Below are 20,527 nucleotides of genomic sequence, written 5' to 3'. Positions count from 1 at the left end.
CTTTGTTGAGACTGCATTTTCACAAATAGAGAATGGCATGGAACCTAGAATCCAGTAGCCGGCTGCAAAAGGAGCGGCAAAGTTGTATAAAAGGGCAGTAAGCTTTGTGGATACACAGTTTATTAAGATTTATGGAAATTCCCATATATATTTCAAGTTTCAAAAGTTCAAGGACCCTTTGTTCTGTATTTTCTTGAAATCATTCTCTTTAGCAAAGAACTTTTCATAATGCCAATTAAAAGGAGAAATGGCTATTGTACTTGCCTGGCTGATGACATTATTTTAGGATAAATTACTATTTAAAGCAATTATATCTCTCTTTTATTTTAGCCCTCCTAATGATAATGATGATTGGATTCTCCATCAGTTTATATATGGAGATTATTAACGAATAAAGTCCTTTTAAGGCACGAATTAGGAAAACCTTACCCAATTTGAGAATGAAATTGTAGCCCACAAGGGAGACCCAAAAGAAACCCACTTTTAGGAAAAGTGAGAATGTCTCTTGCTACAACAAAAAGCGTTTATGACACTTCCAAGTGATGATTATAAAGAGCAAATCTCAACTCTAGTTCCCAAACAAACCAGCTTTCGTACAAGTATAATCACCTCAACACAGATAAGTAAAAGGCTTAGGACAATGACAGGGCTGGGCTCATCATGCGGAGCATGCAAATTCCTGCGAAGAAAGTGCACAAGCGAATGTGTGTTTGCACCGTATTTCTGTTATGACCAGGCCGCAGCCCACTTCGCCGCCGTGCACAAGGTGTTCGGTGCAAGTAATGTTTCAAAGCTATTATTACACCTACCAGTACACAATCGAGGGGATGCTGCTATCACCATATCTTATGAAGCACTGGCTAGGATGCGAGATCCTATATATGGCTGCGTTGCTCATATCTTCGCCCTGCAACAACAGGTGTCTAAATTGTTTCTCGAAGTGCCCGAGCACTTTCACAAATCACCTAGAATATAAACGAGTTCTAGCTGAAAACACGAGTCTCTTACGTTGTTTACCTTGTATTGCAGGTTGCCAGCTTACAAGAGGAGATAGAAATCCTTGAGAACCAGATGGCTAGTCTCACAGTTGGTGTCGCCGGTTTCGGAAGTTCGCCAACAATTTCAAACCCGAACTGTGAGATGCTGTTTTCCTTCCAAGAAGATGCCATGAACACACAATATTACCAGAATCCACAATCTGCACAGCTAAACCATTCAGGATATACAGCTGGGAACCAAACTTTTGATGGCCAGATGAACGTGCCACTTCCTCCTTTATATGGATGGGAAGACCATGACATTTTTTGCAACTCTCACCCTCGTCCTTTAGAGAGACTCCTCGAGGAAGTTGACAAAGAGATCTTCGCATATTGTTCATGGCCGGAAAGTGGAAACATCATCATATGAGAAGATCCAAACTCTCGGCGAAAATGTTAATGGCAAGTCAGGGATTGTGCAACAGATGTTTCATGGATCAATAAGGAAAATTTTGTGTTCGCATCTTTGTAATTTCAGTTGTGTAGATTACAACGATTTCAAGGTTATGAGCTTCCAAATAAGCATTTCCAGTCATCTCAAAATATCTAACATCACTCCCGCAAGCAATCATATAGATAAGGCATATCCAGAAAATTCTCTCAACAGTAGCAATGACAACATCCCTTGCAGTTGGCAACACCACCAGTCATGAATCATAGAAACATCTAGTGATTCAAAGTATTCAATAGATAACTTTTTTCAATGCCACAGATGCGAGGAACTTCAAATGAATTCCTCAGAACCCAAACCAGACTGATTAGGCAGTTTGCAATCAGGTCTCATGGTCATGAAAATATAATTCAGACTAAAGGAAACCCAATCTATCTGGAAAATTATTTACATTCTGCGTGTCAAAATAGATCACTCTGTAAGCAGCCAAGAAAAGCATGTGCCTTTTAAAATGTACTAAACACGATTATGCTAGGAACATATAACAGGGTGTGCTCAATCCAATAAAAATGCATCCACATTGAACACACAGAAGTACCATCTAGAGAGAAGGCTTCACATATGCAGTGCCTTTCCAAGCATAAGACTGAACTGATGCAACTACGAATAGCTTCCGACTTGTAGCAACAACCACAGTTTGCTGTTTAGGACCGGTTTATCTATCATCTTATGTTGGGAATACCCCTTGTGCTCCACGCATGCCGTTGCACAGAATTATTGAACTCCTTCTCATATGCAATTGTACAAATGCAGATCAAGCTCTGACACCATTAAACATCAGCTCAATATCTCATTAACAAATTGCAAGATTAATAACTGCATTTAAAAAGGATCATAACCATTTATAAGTTATTTATACGTACATATAGATGATCGAATTCCAAGAGTATCATAACTTCATTGTTAAAATTAACAGGGGAAACGCCCATGCTAGAATGACAACATAACTTTAAGATGAATACTTCTCAATCCACTTTCTGCAAGGATGACTGCCTTCATTTTCAAACCTAGAAGTGGCTGGAACTCCTTGCACAGAGAGGCATTGAGCCTCGAGCATCGTCCCACAGCATAAACTGCAAATTTTGATTTTCTAAAACGCTCAAGTTTGGCAGAATCTTCCACTCCAATATACAGCCGAAAAGAAAACAGTGCATTTTACAGTGAGAGATTTCGTAAGTCCACTATTTAGCAGGTCTGAACCCAAATTATTCTGGAGAGTTGTGGAAGGAACAAATGGTGGGGCCTCTGCACATTGCCCGTGATTTGTCAATAACAGCAACACCACAAGAGGTCCAAGCTAGAATTGAATAAGGCTTCCTTAACAAATGTGAGCTTGAATAACATAAAGAACTTTTCTGGCTGCATCTGGGAACAAATTTTCGACTCCCATTTTGTAATTTTATCACAATTGTGATTTTAAAGATAAAAAGCATAGGTGTATTCTACTTTCATCATTCAGCAGCGCATCTTTGTATTCCAAAACGAGTTCCCACACATCGGCACCCTTTACTATCAGATTAATTACATCTGTAAAAAGTTGGATGATGAAACTAGTGCAGAACCAGATGAAGCACCTAAGCATATAATATGCATGCGATAGCACCGACATACAGAAAGACAACATAAAGATAGACAGGCAGGCAGATGCAGAGCTACATAGTTTTATATGATACCATGTTATCATAGCAAATTCTCAGCAGGCTCAAGACAGCTTGAGTAAAATCTTTTGGCACAAGGTCATCTGGATATGAATCTTCACAGCAACGACATGCAAAAGTGATGCTGTGATTCAACAACAACTAAGCCTCCAAAAAGTGATACTGATATGGATACAACAACAGCAAGTTATTTAACAACACTATGTGCAGTTACTGGAAGCACTCCTGTTTTGACAAAAATACAGCCAGTTTAAAAATGAGGACAAGGCATTCAGCTATAAATATATATCTTCTCTCTGGGGAAACCGTGGCTCAAAATTTTAAATGACCTTTAGGTTTCAGCTAATAACTCGGTAAAGCTTTATTTATTTTATTTTTTTGGTTATGCATGTGGGTGAATAAACAAAACCTGAACTGGGGCGTTAAATGTGTGGAGCAAACAGCAGAGTATAAACAAATACACAAAGTACACCTAACTTGGTTGGCTCATCAAATTTACTGGTTCAAAGATTGACAATACTCACAGTAGCCACCATCTTGTTACTGTGTTCTACTATACAGTTGTCTTCTGAAACATAGATGTCATTTGTAAAGATAACATAAAATATTTACCACAAATACACATTGCAACAGAGATAATGTTTGTCCATGACATGGAAAACCACATAATCCTTCAAGACAGTAATTAACTAGGGAGGTTATCCTGAATTGACTGATTCACTGAACATAAAATTCATTCAATTTCACATGCCACATTATCCTGTCTACTCTGCAAGACAGTTACTTAGATTAACGACTTGGTTTTCAATAAAAATGATTCATGGATTGCACGCCTGAAATAGTTCATTCCATGCTGGCTAAATAGGAACCTCTTCATCTGGACATCAGCATAATGAATGGAACGGTCATTGTAAGGAGATGACCTCGGTTCTTTATGCCACTCATCCATCACAAAGGATGGCCAAAAAAAAAATTCCATTAACAGTAAAAATTCTTCATGCATTTCTCATTTAGCACTGTGACAACAATACAAAGGGATGGAAGTCAGAACATAGTTAAGGGAACAATATGAAACTCAAAAAACTTGTGAACCCCACATCCACTCAAACTTCTGTGTAGTTTTGGCAGATAAAACTGAAGAAAAAGTTTGAAACCTCGGAGATACTTAGATTTGAACAAAGTCGGCAGATAAAATTGAAGAAAAAGTTCGAAACCTTGGAGATACTTAGATTTGATCAGAGAAGCAAATCCAAAACCTGACTTCAAAATGTTCTACGAGCCTTAATTAGCCATGAACCCTTCCTCACTAGAGGTCTGAAACAGAAAAATAGAGTATCAGTATGCAATTAAAGCAAAACCATGACAAGAACATTTTTGAAAGACAATAACCTGTCTCAAGAGCACCATTCTCTGGCATTCTGGAACATCTTTAACCATGGGCTAGGGCCTTTCTTGTCCACATTCCACTGTGTGGGGTACCAAGGGAATTGCCACATCAAGAAGCAACGCTCAGGATGAGGCATCATTGCAAGATGCCTCCCATCAGGAGAACAAATTGCGGCAACTCCTAAAGGAGAGCCATTGACATTGAAAGGGTAAACTTCTGTTGGATTCCCATCATCATCACAATATCTTACTGGCGCCAAGTTTGAATGAATCACTCGATCAAGAACGCCATCATCAGGAAAATATGCTCTTCCCTCACCATGAGCAGCCCATACACCCAATGTGCTGCCCTCCATTCCTTTGAACATGATAGCAGGCGAGTCCTCTATTGTCACACTTGTAAAGCGGCATTCAAACCGACCAGATTCATTGTGAACAAACCTTGGTTGTGCTGGGTCCCCTCCAGCACCAAACACACCCCCAACTTGGGGGCCTGGGACCCACCCCAATAGAGCCATGAGCTGACACCCATTGCAAACACCAAGACTAAAAGTATCTGGCCGCCTATAAAACTCTTGAAATTGATTCAAAAGAGGCTGGTTGAATCGTATGGAAGCAGACCAGCCTTTTGCAGAATCAAGCACGTCGGCATAGCTAAAGCCACCCACAAACACAATACCACGGAAATCACGTAGAGAGATAACTCCATTCAGAAGGTCTGACATTGTAATATCCCAGGGTTCAAAACCAGCAGCATAAAAAGCTGCAGACATCTCTCTATCTCCATTGCTACCTTCCTCTCGAATGACAGCTACTTTTGGTTTCGAAGTTGCAATCATATATTTCTCATCTGTAAAGGAAGGAGTGAAGGACATTCTCCAGGCAGGTTCATGCCTAGACTTCAAACCTTCCTTCTCTAAGTCCACACAAGAAGCTAATCTTTGAAACTTCTCAAGATGGAAACTGGTTTCCTCCCAAGTGTCTCTAAGGAAAGAGGTTTCCTCCTTCAAACAAGTGACCCCATCAACTTTCAATTCTATCAAGGGTGACGCAGTCACTTGTCCAATGATCTCGCCAGAAACCCCAGCACTGTAGAGCTTTTGCATTACAATATCCAAGTTCTTTCTGCTAACTTCAAGAACAAGACCAAGCTCTTCTGCAAAGAGTGTTTCAAAGTGGCTCTCCCTTTTCGAAGTCAAGTCCAAAAGAATACCACAATTCCCAGCAAATGCCATCTCCAGGGCACAGACAAGTAGCCCACCATCACTAATATCATGGCCAGAAGAGATTATTTCGTCTGAAATAAGATCCTGGACACTCTCAAAAGTTTTTTTCAGGTAAGAAACATCGTCAAGGTCTGGGCAGTCATCACCAACTTGGCCAAAAGCCTGAGCAAGTGCAGATCCACCCAGCCGCCTCTTTCCCTTGGCCAAATCAATGTGAAGCAGTACACCCTCATCTCCTAGCTTCAGATCAGGGGTTACTGTTTTTGTTATGTCAGGGCAAGTGACATATGCACTGATGACAAGATTTCCCGGGGCCTTGACAACCTCACCACCTGCATGGGCTGCCATGGAAAGACTGTCCTTGCCCCCATCAATAGCAATGCCAAGTTCAATCATAGCTTCTGAAAGAGCTGTGGCAGCATCATACATGTCAGCTCCTTCCCCATCCAGCTTGGCAGCGTACATCCAATTCCCACTTGCCTTGACATCAGAAAGAGAAGTAACCTTTGCCCAAACCAGATTAGTGAGAGCTTCTCCAACAGCCAGTCTGGCCATTGCCTTTGGATTAACCAGACCTTTGATAGGTTGTTCCCCAATGGCACAGGCACCTCCAGTCAAGTCAGTGTAAGTCTGAGCAATGACAGCAACATCAGCAAGTGTAATTTGCAAAGGACCAACAGTTTGCTGTTGTGCTACAAGACCTGTGACACACCTATCCACTTTTGTTGTCAGGAAACGTTTCGAACATACAGATGGAAGTCTTAATACTCTCTTTAAAGCATCCATCACAGTGATCCCTGGAGCAATATCAAGTGGCTCTCGTGCTGGAACCACCCGATGAAACTCAAAACTTTTCTGAGGCATGTCCCCAAGAACTTTCTCAAGCTCAAGATCCACAGCAGGAGGAGGGGGAGGGAGTCCATTTGCACGACATTTCTCAATAGCTGAACTATCAACCAAAACAACACGTCCCTCACCACTAATTGTTCCAATAACAGCCATCGACACCCTTTCCCTTTTGCAGATTGATTGTAAGAGGTCACGGCTTTCAGCCTTCACCAAAATTGCATCTTGCTCCTGATACTCTGCACCCCAAATCTCCAAAACAGACATTGTGTGATCACCAATAACAATTGCCCTGATGTCAATCTGAGCACCCTTTGGATATATAATTTCCTTAACAACATTACAGTTGCCACCAGCTCCCTGATCATGGATACTGATGATTGGATTATCCTCACCCATCTCGATGCAGGAACGAACAACACGATACAGTTTCTGTGCCATCTCAGCATCTCCACGCTGTACAGCATTAAAGTCAAGATCTGCATCATTCTGGCCACTCACCATGCTTGATGCAGCCCCACCTCCCATTCCAATTCGATAAGCAGGACCTCCAATCTTTACAACCAGCATGCCAATATCAGGTTCCCCTTTCGTTATGTGGGTGTGATCAATTTGCCCAATGCCTCCACTGAACATAATTGGCTTCAACCATTCCCGCCTCTCCCCACTAGGAAGTCGCATCCCAAAAGTTCTAGTGTAGCCCTGAATCAAGGGCTCCCCAAATTTGTTTCCATAATCTGATGCGCCATTGCTAGCATCAATAAGAATCTGCAAAGGTGATGCCAAGTTTGGTGGGTATGCAAAAGAATTATCTTCCCATGGAGCATAAGACCCCTCAATGTTCAGATTCCCAACACAGTAACCAGCTGTAGATGCAACAACAAATGACCCCCTACCTGTTGCATGAGTATCCCTGATTCGACCCCCTGCACCGGTCTCTGCCCCGGGGTAAGGTGCCACTGCACATGGGAAATTATGAGTTTCAGCTGTAAATAAAATATCAAGGTCACGGTCAGTTACATTTAAGGGGCATGTCAAGCCAGGCTGAACAGGCCGCAATTGCTTTACAGGGAAGCCTTTGATTGCACTCGAGTTGTCCTTGAAACCAATGACAGAATTATTTGGATTCACCTGCAAAGTGTTCTTTACGATCTGCATAAGAGTTCTATCCATGGGCTGTCCATCTATAACAATCTTCCCAGTGAAAAACCAGTGCCTGCTGTGCTCACTATTAGATTGTGCAATGTCAAACAATTCCACAGTTGTCGGATTCCGCTTGATGTCCTCCCTGAACAACCTAGTATAATATTGTAAATCTTGCTCATCAAAAGCAAGCCCCATCTCCTGATTGATCTCCTCCAACGCTTTTCTCCCCCTCTCCATAACAGGAACATGTCGAACTTCCTCTGGAACTACACTGGCATCAAAAGACATAAGCTTCTGAGTATAAACACACTCAGTCATCCGATCATGAATCATTGCAGCAAACTCATTGATTTGATAATCTGGCAACACGCCTTTACTGTACAACAAGTACCTTCTCGACCGTTCCAGTCTAGTCACCTCCGTCAACCCACAAGCACGGCAAATTGATACAGCATTTGCAGACCAAGCTGTGGTAAAAGACAATCTAGGCCCAACCTCAACTATCACAGCATTCACTCCTTCCTTCGTCTTCTTCTCGAGAAAGCTTTCAGTCCCCAAATTCTCTGGCTCATAAGTTTCTTGGAGAAGCCACCTAAGACACCCAAGCTTCTGGCTTGAGACCCCGGACTGAATACCGATATTAAAACACTGCTCAGTTTGTAAACCAACAATCTTGTTCGAAACTTTCGTTTGAGCAGACTTAAGTAATTCAAGAGTTGCACTCTCTTGAATCAATGGAATGCGAAAGAAATGAATTAGTTCTTGCACAGGCTTTTCAATAAAACTTGATTGCTCATCAACAGAACTCGTCCCAGCCCCGGAAACGAAAGCTCTAGGCTTCGATTGAGCACGACATTTCAACGAAACACCCCTTTTATTAGATACACCAAATGCAATCTTATGATTACGAAGCGTCCCCCACAGCAACTGGTTTCGTCGATTAATAGGCAAGTCTCCGTGTACAAACAGAGACTGCCTATGAGTGCCCTGTAATAGAATTACAGAAAGAGCACGAATCACAAAACCAATCACATAGCACAAGAAAGAAGAAGAAGAGGGTTTCTAGCAGAATTAACAAGAAACTGAATCCTATAAGAACAGGAATGAGAAAGATAAAAATGAAAATTTTATTCTTCATAACAAAAAAAAAAAAAAGCGATCATATAGAAAAAGAACTCACACGCAAGAATTCTGTTGCTGCTGTAATTTCTCGAGCACCCGCCATTCTATTGCACTTATACTAATTCAATAATCATAACAGAAACAAAAACAAAAACAACTACATAAATAAATAGAGGCAATTTATGAAATAAATGATTGTCAAAACATGAGAGACAACATGGCATGAAAAAAAGAGAGGTTTACCTGGAGCTACGATACGCTGGTGTGGTTAGGGTTTTGTGTGCGCGTAAAACCCTACGCTTAGAGTAAAGTAAGAGAGCTGAACGAGAGAGTGTCTATTTTTATTTGACGAAATTGGTGCTATTAATATTCGTTCACCGTTCCGCCCCTTGCATAATAATGGATATTGATATGCATAAGAGTCCGTAGTCTATTGATTTTCGCTCTAATGACAATCTTACCCTCCCCCTTGTTAATCTAACTCACCTGAGTCAGTTTTTTTTTTTTTTTTTTTTAATGTCGTCAGGCTTTCTTGCCATGGAAATTCCTTTTCCTTTCAACCTTTGAACTTTTTTCTTTTTAACTATCGCTGTAAAAAAGAATTATTTGTTTAGAGGCACGTAGTTGTGTATTTATTAGGAAATATTTTTAAAATAAATTAAATGTAATTAAATATAAAAAATATAATGAACGCAATAGCTAAATTATAATAATATGAGGAACAAGAAATTTACTCTTTATGTGATTTTAGGTTTAAATTCTATGATTGTTAATATAATAATCATTAAAAGTTTATATAGTCGTTAATTTTAAGGTTCATGGGATTAGTCCGAGATATACATAAACTGGTTCGAATATCTATGTTAATTAAAAATAAAAACAAGAAAGAAGAAGAATATGAGAAGCCATTTTCTTATTTTGATTTGAAATTCTAATAACTGTTTCAATTGTTCATTTTTTTATATATAAAAACTTATTTAAATATCTTGTTTGTGATTTTTAATTGAATCCTAATTTATAATTGATTCGATTAATTGTAAGGTTTTATTAAATGCTGTTGTAAATCCCATATATTTTTATAATATGATACGAAAACTTTTAAACAATTAATTACGGCCTAAATAACATAACATACCTTGGTAGAGTTTAGGATTCACGTACTGGTTGATATCATGGTGGAGAGACAAATACTGCAAGGTCGGACAACAGGGGTTTTCCTTTTGTCCGGTGAATGGCACGCTCCTTCTACGCCACGTATCACTCCCTTTTTCAACGGCAGGCATCGTTCGCGAGGATGTAGAGAGCCTGTTTTCTCATGCACAAATCCGATTTTTGTTACTCTAAAAAATTTCCTTCCAATTAAAATATTATTATATTTTTATAAAAATAAATATATAAATTCAATTTTTATAAAATATATTTATTAAAAGGAGTAGTTACAAACTTCAAATAAGACTAGTCTTATCATTTAAAAAAAAAATATAAAGATACCCAAATAATAACAAAAAAAAATTCCAATTTTTATTAAAACTTAAAACTAAAGAATCCAATTTTTATGAGTTAAAAGAAAAGAGTTCATTTTTTTAACTGGGGTAATATTTTAAATATATTGAAAATAACAATTTATTTATTGTATAAAATTTATTTTTAACATTAAAACAATCCAAAAAAATAAAATAAAAAAAATATTTAAAAAATATTTAAAAATATTTAATTACCCTAAAAACAAACATATTCTCAATCAATCAATCTTTAACCTCAAATCATATACACTATTGTACCAAACACATTAGTTTTCCTTCAATTTCCATGTTAACACAACGGCTATGTGTGGGTTATTTGTGTTGAAAGGGTGAATTTTATTTCCTAGAGTAATATTATTCGGTGCAATGATATTTATAAAAAATTTAATAAAATATTATTGTTATTTCCACTTCCATAAACTATGAATTTTAGCTTCTCACTTAAGTATATGGTTTGGTGCAAATAAGTTTGCTTAGAAAAGGTATTGGTTACCAACCATTAGGAATGATAATGTCACCATATCCAACATCAGGTTTTTACTCAAACTCTTTCAATTAGATCGACGTGGAGCCGAGTGAAAGATTTTTTTTGACCTAGTATTTTAACTATTTTTATTTTTATTGCCCTAATAAATAATTACTATAGTTTTTATATATAAAAAAACTAATTATATAATTTTATATTTTTAAATCACATTTATTTTCAATACAAACTATAAAAAATAATATTACTGAGAATGAGATTATTTCCATGCTTTTTTAGGATGTAATATCTTGTGAGGTGCTACAATTTTTTTAATTAAAAAAAAAAAACAGAAGAGAGAATTGTTTTTTAATATAAAAAAATGGCCAAGTCAAGTCTTGCCGCATGATATTATAGACGCACCAGGTTAGATGTTGAATATATAGAAAAATCATCCCAATCGGCCGCATCACAATCTCTGTCGACCAAAAAACACTGATCAATGTTAACATGACCTTGACCAGAAGCTTAGCAATCAGTAACCCTCCGACGCCTATGCTATAATGATTAAGATCCGGTTTATTTTTATATTTTAAAAATATTTAGTTTGTTTTTTTATTTAATTTTTACTATATTTTTATATTATTTTGATATACTGGTATTAAAAATAATTTTTTAAAAAATATATGTTATTTTAATATATTTTAAAGCAAAAAAAATTATGAAAAATAATTATTACAACACTTTTATACGTACTCTAAAATTAATTTAATTATGAATTACATGTAAATCACAAGGAAAAGGTTCAATTTGAAAAATGTTGAAAGTAAAGGGATCGGACTTGATTCTCAGCCCTTCCTTTAACCGTTAAGTGTGTATTTTGTTTGGAGGTGTGGTATTGTAATGGTTTTTTTTTTATAAGAATACAATATTTTAAAATATGAATCATACCTTATAAAAACAAATATATATATTTTTATATTAATCCTATCAAAACAAGTTAAATACACCTCCAAGCCAAACACTCCTAACTTAGAAAGCAAAAAACGTCAAAGGTCTAGGTTAATCAAATAGTACGAAGTTATAAAATCTACATTTTCTAGAGAAATTTTTCTAGCTCGGTCCTCAAACAGAATGGATTCTGGTTCACAATTGAACACGATAATTGATTTTACTGCAACATCTTGCAATCGGAGTTGCTAATAATCTGTTTAAAATCAAATTCACTTAATTTAATTACACATATGATTTGAATTTAATTAATAATATATAATAATTCTTACACTCGGAATAAAATATCAAACCATTTAATTAAATTTGACTGTCTTGTCTTGAATAATAAATGATTTTTTTTAGTTATAAAAAAATATATTTTTTTAGTGCGAATAGAATCCATAATTATTTTACAATAAATCATGATGCATTTACGAGTTGGATTGAGATACAATTTCAACTATTTTGAGTTGGATTTCCTTCCTATTGGAATTGAATCTGTTTGGATGCCGAAATTAATTTTGTTTCTGGTGCAACCAAGTGCTCATATTGATTGCTGCAGTCCTGAAGTGTCTGTCTCCATGCTTGCGTGTTTAGAGCACACAAATAGAAATGACTGCAGCTTCTCGCAATTCCCTCTTGATCCCAAGCTTTTTCATCAGATCAAAATATTTGTCTTAATAACGACCCCTGCCCTGTGCCTCTTCGTATCAAATTGCATATTGCAACATGGTCTGCAAATATGGTGGTTTTTTCTTCACTTGTTGATGTGAGAAGGATGAGGAACGAAGTGAAATCAGGGTTTTACTCGCTAATCTGACCTGTAAAAATATGTTTTTCGGAAAGTGAAGTTTCTCAAATCCAAGAATAAAAAAAAAGTGAAAAATGTTTAATAAGCCTGCTACATCACAAGCTATCAGCAAAATTGTGAGTGCAGATGTATAATAAAGCTATCGTTAATTGAAAATGAATCCTTACACCCCACGCATCTTTCTTTGTTGAAAATCGTGGTTCACCATCAACGTACAGAGATGCTTGGAAATGGGGATCGATGATCAGTGGAGGTCTGACCGAAGGGTCAGTTCATCGTCAATGTCATATCTGGAGATCCATTGTTGGGTCCAAGAGCTCTTAAAACCATTGCCAATAATATAGAAAATCCCTGCAGGCAAGACCCCAAACATATGTATTCAAGGATTATCTGCCTGAATAAAAATTTCATCAATGTTCGTTTCTCTATCCAATGCTCTTGCCGAGGAAGAAGACGAGGCATTAAAGATAAGGGTTTTTGTAAGAAAAAATAAAGAGGGTACTTTTAAAAAAACTTTTTGATTTGAAATTACTATCCTCTGATTTGCTAGTCTATTTTTCAAGATCTGGAATTTAAATCAATACTTTTAAAAAGAATTCTAAACACATACATTGATTTAATACGTTAAATTAAATTTAAAAACACATGAATTAAATTATCACTTGAAATCAAATTTAATCCAGTGATTTCAAACATGCCACGAAACATTCAACGAGGCCATCAAAAGTTGACGAACGGGAACCATAGCATTAGTGAAATGTCAAGGCGGCAGGTTGTAGCCAAGACACAGTGCTAAGTATTGTGCAGAGTCTCTAGTTCCAGACATCAACATTCAATTAATGCTTATTACGGTTCACCTATTGGTGCCCGAACATACGAAGAAGTCAAGCAAACAAACCGACATGACAAATAGTCTGTAACTTGTAATAATATCCTAACTCAATTTGAAACACATGAAGATTTGAGCTTACATGTGTATGCATTCAAAATCATATGCACTTGAAATGATGGAGGAAACCCATGTTCGAGTTCGAGTCCAAATCAAACGAGTTTCGGGGATGAGAATCGCGTTCTGGTTTTTTTTTCCTGGATCAGCAGCGAAGGCAACAGAGTCAGATTCAAGCAGTTCAACTGTAGTTCATATGAGACCAAGATATGGCAAAACACGCCCACACTCGCACACAAATCAAACAGCAGCTGCACAATGAGGTAAAGAAAATTCATGAGGCATTTCAATTTTTCCTGGATTAGCACTCAATCACATCACTTAATCCAGCTGTTAACAACTGACTTGGGCAAATTAAGTGGTCATGGAAAATGGCTCGTTTTCTCCAAACAAAATCAATCACCAGTCGTCGTGCAGTTACATGGTATTCTTCTTTGACACTCGCCACTTGCACTTGCAATAAATCTACGTCTGCCCGCTGGAATTGTCAAACACAAGAAACCTTCACAGTTGGTCACCGAGATCCGCAATTTTGCATTTCTAATTGAATCAGAAAAGCAATCTTTCTTTCTGGTATTCTACGATTGAAATTCTTGGAAAGATGGCATTCTTCCCTTGAAGCATGAGCCACCTGCATAGGCGACCATGCTTTCACCCCCATCCAAAGAAAGTTAAGGTCTTCCCTACTTGCGTTAATGTCACATGCACACAAATAGCTTGCCCATACCTGTTCATAATTCTTCAACTTCTATCTAACCACATTGAAAACTTGTCCTCAAGATTACATCAACCACCTTTGACTAAAATGGTGTAAAATGGACAAAAATCTTTCACAATCCTCACGGCAGCTTACCCAACCAGCAATAACCAACATCTTATCATACACAAGTAAGATAACGACACGCGCGGTCTCGGTTCTAATATTTCATTGCAAACAAACTATTATCTTATTGGTGCTCAATAATTAACAGAATTAACAAATTTAAAAGAAAATCATGCCCACAAGATCACACAGAGCTCTAGTTATAGCTAGCTATAATCATCGGAATGCTATTGGCTTCTTCAATCTTCAACTTACAATAATATATGTTAGAAAGCTCGTGCATTTAATTATTTTTCTAGTTGTAAAGCTCATCCACAACTTGAGGGCGTTATATAAATTGATTGCATGATTGTACAAGACAAGAAAAGACGAGGAAGAACTCAAACTGAATCAAGTTACTAAAACAAAAGAAGAGACATACTGAAATAGATTCGCTCTATGGCAATCCTCACTGAAATTCCTTTTCTAATTATAACTTACTAAACTGCCAAGCAATGAAGCAAAGATTGCTATAGATCGAACATACCCAGACAATGGTAAGCTAGTCGCAAACTTACCCAAGTTTCTTGTTGATTGGCAAAAACATGTTTCACCATGCATGCACAAGAGTTACAAACTAGTACTACATGTCTGGACTATCTGAACTTGGACAGTACCATATACACACACACAGAATTGGGTACATATGGTTATTGAAACCTAGACATTTACTTACCAGTAATAGTATACTGGAAGTTGCTACATGCTAGATGAGATTGGAAACCATTTGCCACATTTGGCCAGGAATGCCACCTGGTGTCTAATAGAGTCATTCAAATGATCAGCTCAACTTGGGATCAACTGTCCCAACGTGCACTAATGATGTAAAATTCCACGCCTTTCAAAAGTTCGACCAACTTGGAATATGAAACGACCGATTCTAATGCAGGTGCAGATGAATCAAACCCCACATTTCATAGTCAAAGGAAAAAAAATCAACCATCACATTGATGGAAGCTGACTACTTCCAAAATTTTCCCAAATCTCACATTTCTCAAACAACGTTTCACAAAATTATAATCATTCCGATGAGAATAAAACCAAACGAGGCATAAGATAACATACAAGAATATGCTTGGCATGCTTACCTAAGAAAACAAAAAAGGTTCCAAGATCTCATCCACAAATTTCCATTAATTAGCACCAATCCCAGTTCCTGACTGGTATATTTCTTCTCTTCCTACATCATCAAAAAATACAATATTCTTCCACAAAAGGATGATTAGAGAAAAGCAAACAGATCATTACATCAACGCGTTTCAACAACATCGCAAAACCTGACGATTAGAGCCAGCTAGTTTACACAAAAACTAATCCAAAATGTCCTACCTTCTTCGCTGTGCTTACATGAAACTGTCTAAAGTATTTTTGCACATGAGTAAGCTAATCCAAACTAACAACTCTTCTCTTTCTCTCAAGCACATTCTTAGTAAGAGGGGGGAGGGCGGGGAGGGGGACACCAAAACATATCATGTGGCACTTGTCCATTGGGTAACAAATTAGGAGGCAAATTGTACCCAGGGATTGAAACATGCTCACCTAAACCCTGAGAAGATTGAGTCACTGAATTATTACCGCCACCGCTACTGGCACCACCACCTGCAGCAGCATTGCCATTATTAGTCCCTGGTGAATTCACTTGCTGTTGCAATTGCATCCCTTCTTGCTCTTGCTCCTCGAGTGGCAACCTTTCATAAGTCGCATTACTGAACGTTGCTGCAATCACCATCACCGGCCCTGCTGCTATCAGCTCCCCCATCACAGTACCTCCCACCACCTGTCCTTGTCCACCTGCCAAATAAACAGTCAGCCCCGTTGCTCCTGGAGGCGATGGGGCAGGGAGAAACGAACCGGACAATGACAAAATCTCGAATCTTCCATGAAGAGTGATAACCCCACCGGGTGCTGCAGGCTGCCTGAGAGTAACATTGTTCACAATACCACTTCCGCTAAGGATAGAAACACCTCGATGGCGGCGATGAGAGAAAGTGGCAATGCTCTCAACGATGTCACTGCCGGAGCTGATTTCCAAGACATGGCTGTGGAGAGAATTAGGGCTTTCTTTGGTGATGACAATGGGAGGTTTTGGTTTGTTCTTTGAACCAGCAGGTCGGCCTCTAGGCCTGCGAGATGTGCTACCACTGCCTGGTTCAATGGTTTCGAGAGCAGTGTGGTCGCCAGATTCTTGGTTGTTGGTGTTGTCTCTGCTATCTTCATGTTCCTCTTGGTTTTGAGTACTGGGAGGTGTGGCGGTGGTGGTTGTTTTAGGGCTACTGGTGTTGGTGTCAGTGAAATCCTGCTCTCTTCTTGGACCCAACCGGTTCAAACCGGGAGGAGTGCTGTCTTCTTCCAGATTTCTCAAGTGAAGAGATGAAGATGAAGATACTGGATCTACACCGCTCATGGCAACATTTCCAGCCCACCAGCGATTTGCCATGTTTGATTCTTGATAGAACCAAAAAAGCCTAAACTTTTGAACAAAAAAGAAATCCAAGAGACAATAAGCTAAAGACAGCTTATTTGTGCTGCAACTTTTTTTTTTTTTTTTGCGTGTGTTCTTGTCTCGCGCTATTCAGTATCTTGCTGAAACAGTAACTGACAACAACACCACAACAATGAAAGATGGGAGAGTATCCTGGCCTTATTAATACCCTCTTTGTCCTGTGCTTGCTTGCAGGTAGCTAGACGCAGATTGGGAGAAATCTCTAAATGTACAATCCCAAATCCAAACAGATAAAGTCCAAGACCTTGTCCTTTATACCTTCTCAACAAAAGAAAGAATCAAACCCAGCCCAAACTCACTAGCCCAGCCGGTATATACTACTGTCTGTCTGCCCTTGCTGCATGAATCCGCCAATAGACACAAGGGTGTCCTTCGTTTTGCATGCGAGAATCAAAAACCCTAAAGATTAGCCTCCAGACTGATAAAAAAACAGATCCGCCAACATAGATAACAAAAACCCACTTCTCTAAACCCAGCAACTCATTAAGATCTGAAGCCAAACATGCAAAAAATTCTCAACTTTCCCATTAAAAAGACCTTGAAGAGGAAACACCAATATGAAAGAAACTCACCTAGCCTCTTACATGAATACGTGAGTACTCCTATATAGGTGCAAAGTTGTTTGGTCAAGGAAAAAACAACTTTACAACGCTGAAAGTACACGGGAGTCAGCTTAGTAGGGCGAGCCAAGAGAGTTTCTGTGACAGGGGGTCCTCCAAATTTTAGTAGTTGAAGTTGCCTGCTACTTTACCTGTTCTGTGATGTGGGGTGTACGATAAAAAGCACATAGGCGTACGATAAGGTTTCGTGTAGTGCGTATCACTACATCCTATAGCGGTTTGCAGAGCCTGGTTTTTTCTTGTCTCCCTGTTTTTTTTTCTTTTTTTGGTTTTGTGAACTGCAAGTTTCAAGCTTCTCACTCAATAGCTTTTTATGCTATACGCTCACCCACTACTTGCCATAAAAGCTGGACCAATGACCTAGCATGACACTAGTCAATAATTACGGATTTTCTTGGTAAATTACCAATGTACCATTATGTGCTTTTCCTTTTCCCCTTCTGGATACTCGCTCAAAATCATTTTTAGAAAAAATTAAATTCTTTTTATATTTTCATTTTTTTTATATACTAATATCAAAAATAATTTTATTTTTTAAAAAATATATTTTTAAATAAAAAATACTTTAAATTACAATTATTACTATATTTTCAAACAACTCTTTAAACCATGTCTTTTTTCTTACGCATTTGACAGCTATGGTTACATTGGACATGTTTTTTTTAAATGTAATTATAGTTATGTGATATGTTATTTTTATGGATGTTTTTATTGGTTTGGATAATGTTTTTCATAAAAAAGTAAGATATAGATAGACTAATCACAGGCTTCGCAAGCAAAAAAATGCATTACACGTTTTTCTTACATGTATATTTGAAAAGATTCGAACATGAGAACTCAGCGAGTATTTTCCTTGTCACATGAACCGGCCTCTTGAGGAAATTTTGATATCATGTTCTCCAGTAAAAATAAAAAAGGTAGATGTGAGTATGTTAATAGAATGTAGATTTATGAATTTTTTTTGAAAAACGCATGGATATTTATTGCATCCACAGCGACTTAATTTAACCTTTACATTTATAGAATATACTGAGATCCTGGACTATTTTTAAAGCAGAAAATAATATTTAGTTACTGAAAAATAGTAAAAATATATATAAAAAAATTGTTCATGACAAACATATAAAAATACTAATTAAGGTTAAATCACCATGGGTTATTCCGTCAGACTCATGATCTAAATTATACGGTTGAAATAATTCGATTGAAAATAAAAAAAAAATTATAGAGCCTTTTAGAAAAAAATATGTTAATTTTTTAAAACTTGTGATCCATGTCATTAAACTTAAAGTACCAAATATTGAAAAATCATGAAGTTCAATTCTCAATAAATTATATATTAAATGATGTAAGTTAGAAAAAAATATATTCTAATCATGCAAAAGAATTTTAAAAAAATATCAATTAAAAAAATTAAGGATCAAAATCACTATCACAACTATTATTAATAAATAATATCATCATCATTGTTATTATTATTATTATTATTATTATTAACAACAATCACCACAATTATCCTTATTGTAATTATTATTGTCATTATCACTATCATTATAAGAACTATTATTAATATTTTTATTATCATCATTGTTATTATTGTTGTTATTATTCTCTCTCATGTTGTTGTTGTTTGTAGTAGTGGAAGCAGCAATATTATCACCATCACAACAATTATTATTGTTATTATCACCATTAATTTTATTATTATTGTTGTCGTCATTACTATTATTATTATCACTGCTATTATTAGTAAAATTATTATCATCACCATCATCATTATTGTCATTACTAATTTAATTATTGTTGTTGTTGTTACCATTAATAGTATTATTATTATTATCATTTCAAAACTATAAAAACTTAGACAAAATGACCAAGAAAAATAAAAAAAGAAATCAAGTTGAAATCATTGATAAAACAAAGCTTATCAATTGTATTTGAATGATAAAATCGAAAGACATAAAAACTATGACAAAAAGGTAAAAGAAAAAAAATAAGAAATTAAAAGTAAAATGATCAAATCGAAATACTTTATATATACAAATTAAAAACCAAGGGTTAAACCAAAAAAAAGACTTCAACAAAAAAGAAAACGACTGAGAAACCAACAATCAAAACTAAAAGGTCTAAAATTTGAAGGAAAAAAAAAACAACAATAAGGATTGTGGAGTATTTAACAGGGTAAAAGAGACAAGCGAAGGAAGAAAAGAAAAGATCATCAGTGATACACTGGCCATATCTGGGGTACACACACTGCCTATAATGGAATAGGTGATGGAGATGAATTGTCTAGGATGGTGGAAGAAATTTTTTTATCATCTAAAATCGTTGCGTGCTCCACGCAAAATGTGCAACGCTTCCAATGCGCCAACAGCTTTTCATTTAAAAAATCATAATTTTAAAGAAAACTCACGCCAGTACCCTTAATTATACTTACAATCACAACAAAAATTCGGCTATAAGACCAAGATATCCATAACTACAACGAACAAAATGGCTTGCATCGAATGGTACATGCGTAATTCTAGCATATATAAAAAAATTAAAAAAAAATACATAAATACCCTTAATTGAGACCACTTTTTTTTTACTTTCAAGGGCATTTTGGTTATTTTTTTTATTCACAAAACATTGAATAGACACAAATTTCCTAGAGTAATTTAGTAATAACCAAGGCACCTCGTGAAAAATACCAAAATAACCCTAATTTAAAAGACATGTATTTTTTTTTATAGAAATTATAAAATATTTATTACACTATAGCGATTAACACTGAAATGTGAGAGGTGCTACAATGAATCATCATTTTGTTTTAGTTGTTTGTTAATTTACAAGTGATGTATCGATATTTTTTGTTTTTTCCTGTATTTTATTTGTTAAAATAATAACCAGAAAATGGGGTGATAACTTGATATCTCCGGGCTCAACCAAGCG

At 36.7% G+C, this 20,527-nt stretch overlaps 3 protein-coding genes across 4 annotated transcripts; 1 reads left to right on the top strand and 2 right to left on the bottom strand.

The window, feature by feature from the left end:
* The first annotated feature begins 282 nt into the window (after nucleotides 1–282).
* Nucleotides 283–1,542, top strand: LOC118059691 (LOB domain-containing protein 29). The gene is made up of 2 exons (XM_035072624.2): nucleotides 283–919; nucleotides 1,030–1,542. The coding sequence occupies exons 1-2, from the start codon at nucleotides 527–529 to the stop codon at nucleotides 1,405–1,407; spliced, it is 771 nt and encodes a 256-aa protein (XP_034928515.1). The 5' UTR covers nucleotides 283–526; the 3' UTR covers nucleotides 1,408–1,542.
* A 2,582-nt stretch (nucleotides 1,543–4,124) lies between these two features.
* On the bottom strand, nucleotides 4,125–9,260 carry LOC118059690 (probable phosphoribosylformylglycinamidine synthase, chloroplastic/mitochondrial). Of its 2 annotated transcripts, none has more exons than XM_035072622.2 (4): nucleotides 9,116–9,260; nucleotides 8,931–8,990; nucleotides 4,536–8,737; nucleotides 4,125–4,460 (listed from the first exon to the last, which is right to left on the bottom strand). In XM_035072622.2, the coding sequence occupies exons 2-3, from the start codon at nucleotides 8,973–8,975 to the stop codon at nucleotides 4,541–4,543; spliced, it is 4,242 nt and encodes a 1,413-aa protein (XP_034928513.1). In that variant the 5' UTR covers nucleotides 8,976–8,990; nucleotides 9,116–9,260; the 3' UTR covers nucleotides 4,125–4,460; nucleotides 4,536–4,540. The 2 variants fall into 2 exon arrangements, with proteins under 2 accessions (XP_034928513.1, XP_034928514.1); XM_035072623.2 differs by having other exon boundaries at nucleotides 8,931–9,029; nucleotides 9,116–9,251.
* Nucleotides 9,261–15,576: 6,316 nt separating this feature from the next.
* Nucleotides 15,577–17,874, bottom strand: LOC118059689 (AT-hook motif nuclear-localized protein 15). Its single transcript, XM_035072621.2, has 2 exons — nucleotides 17,546–17,874; nucleotides 15,577–17,463 (listed from the first exon to the last, which is right to left on the bottom strand). Exon 2 carries the CDS (start codon nucleotides 16,905–16,907, stop codon nucleotides 15,897–15,899), a length of 1,011 nt encoding a protein of 336 aa, XP_034928512.1. The 5' UTR covers nucleotides 16,908–17,463; nucleotides 17,546–17,874; the 3' UTR covers nucleotides 15,577–15,896.
* Nucleotides 17,875–20,527: the final 2,653 nt, after the last annotated feature.

Source organism: Populus alba, chromosome 10 (assembly GCF_005239225.2).
Source record: "Populus alba chromosome 10, ASM523922v2, whole genome shotgun sequence".
NCBI lineage: Eukaryota > Viridiplantae > Streptophyta > Magnoliopsida > Malpighiales > Salicaceae > Populus > Populus alba.
The sequence above is the reverse complement of the archived record's forward strand: the minus strand, read 5'-3'. Positions and strand labels throughout refer to the sequence as shown.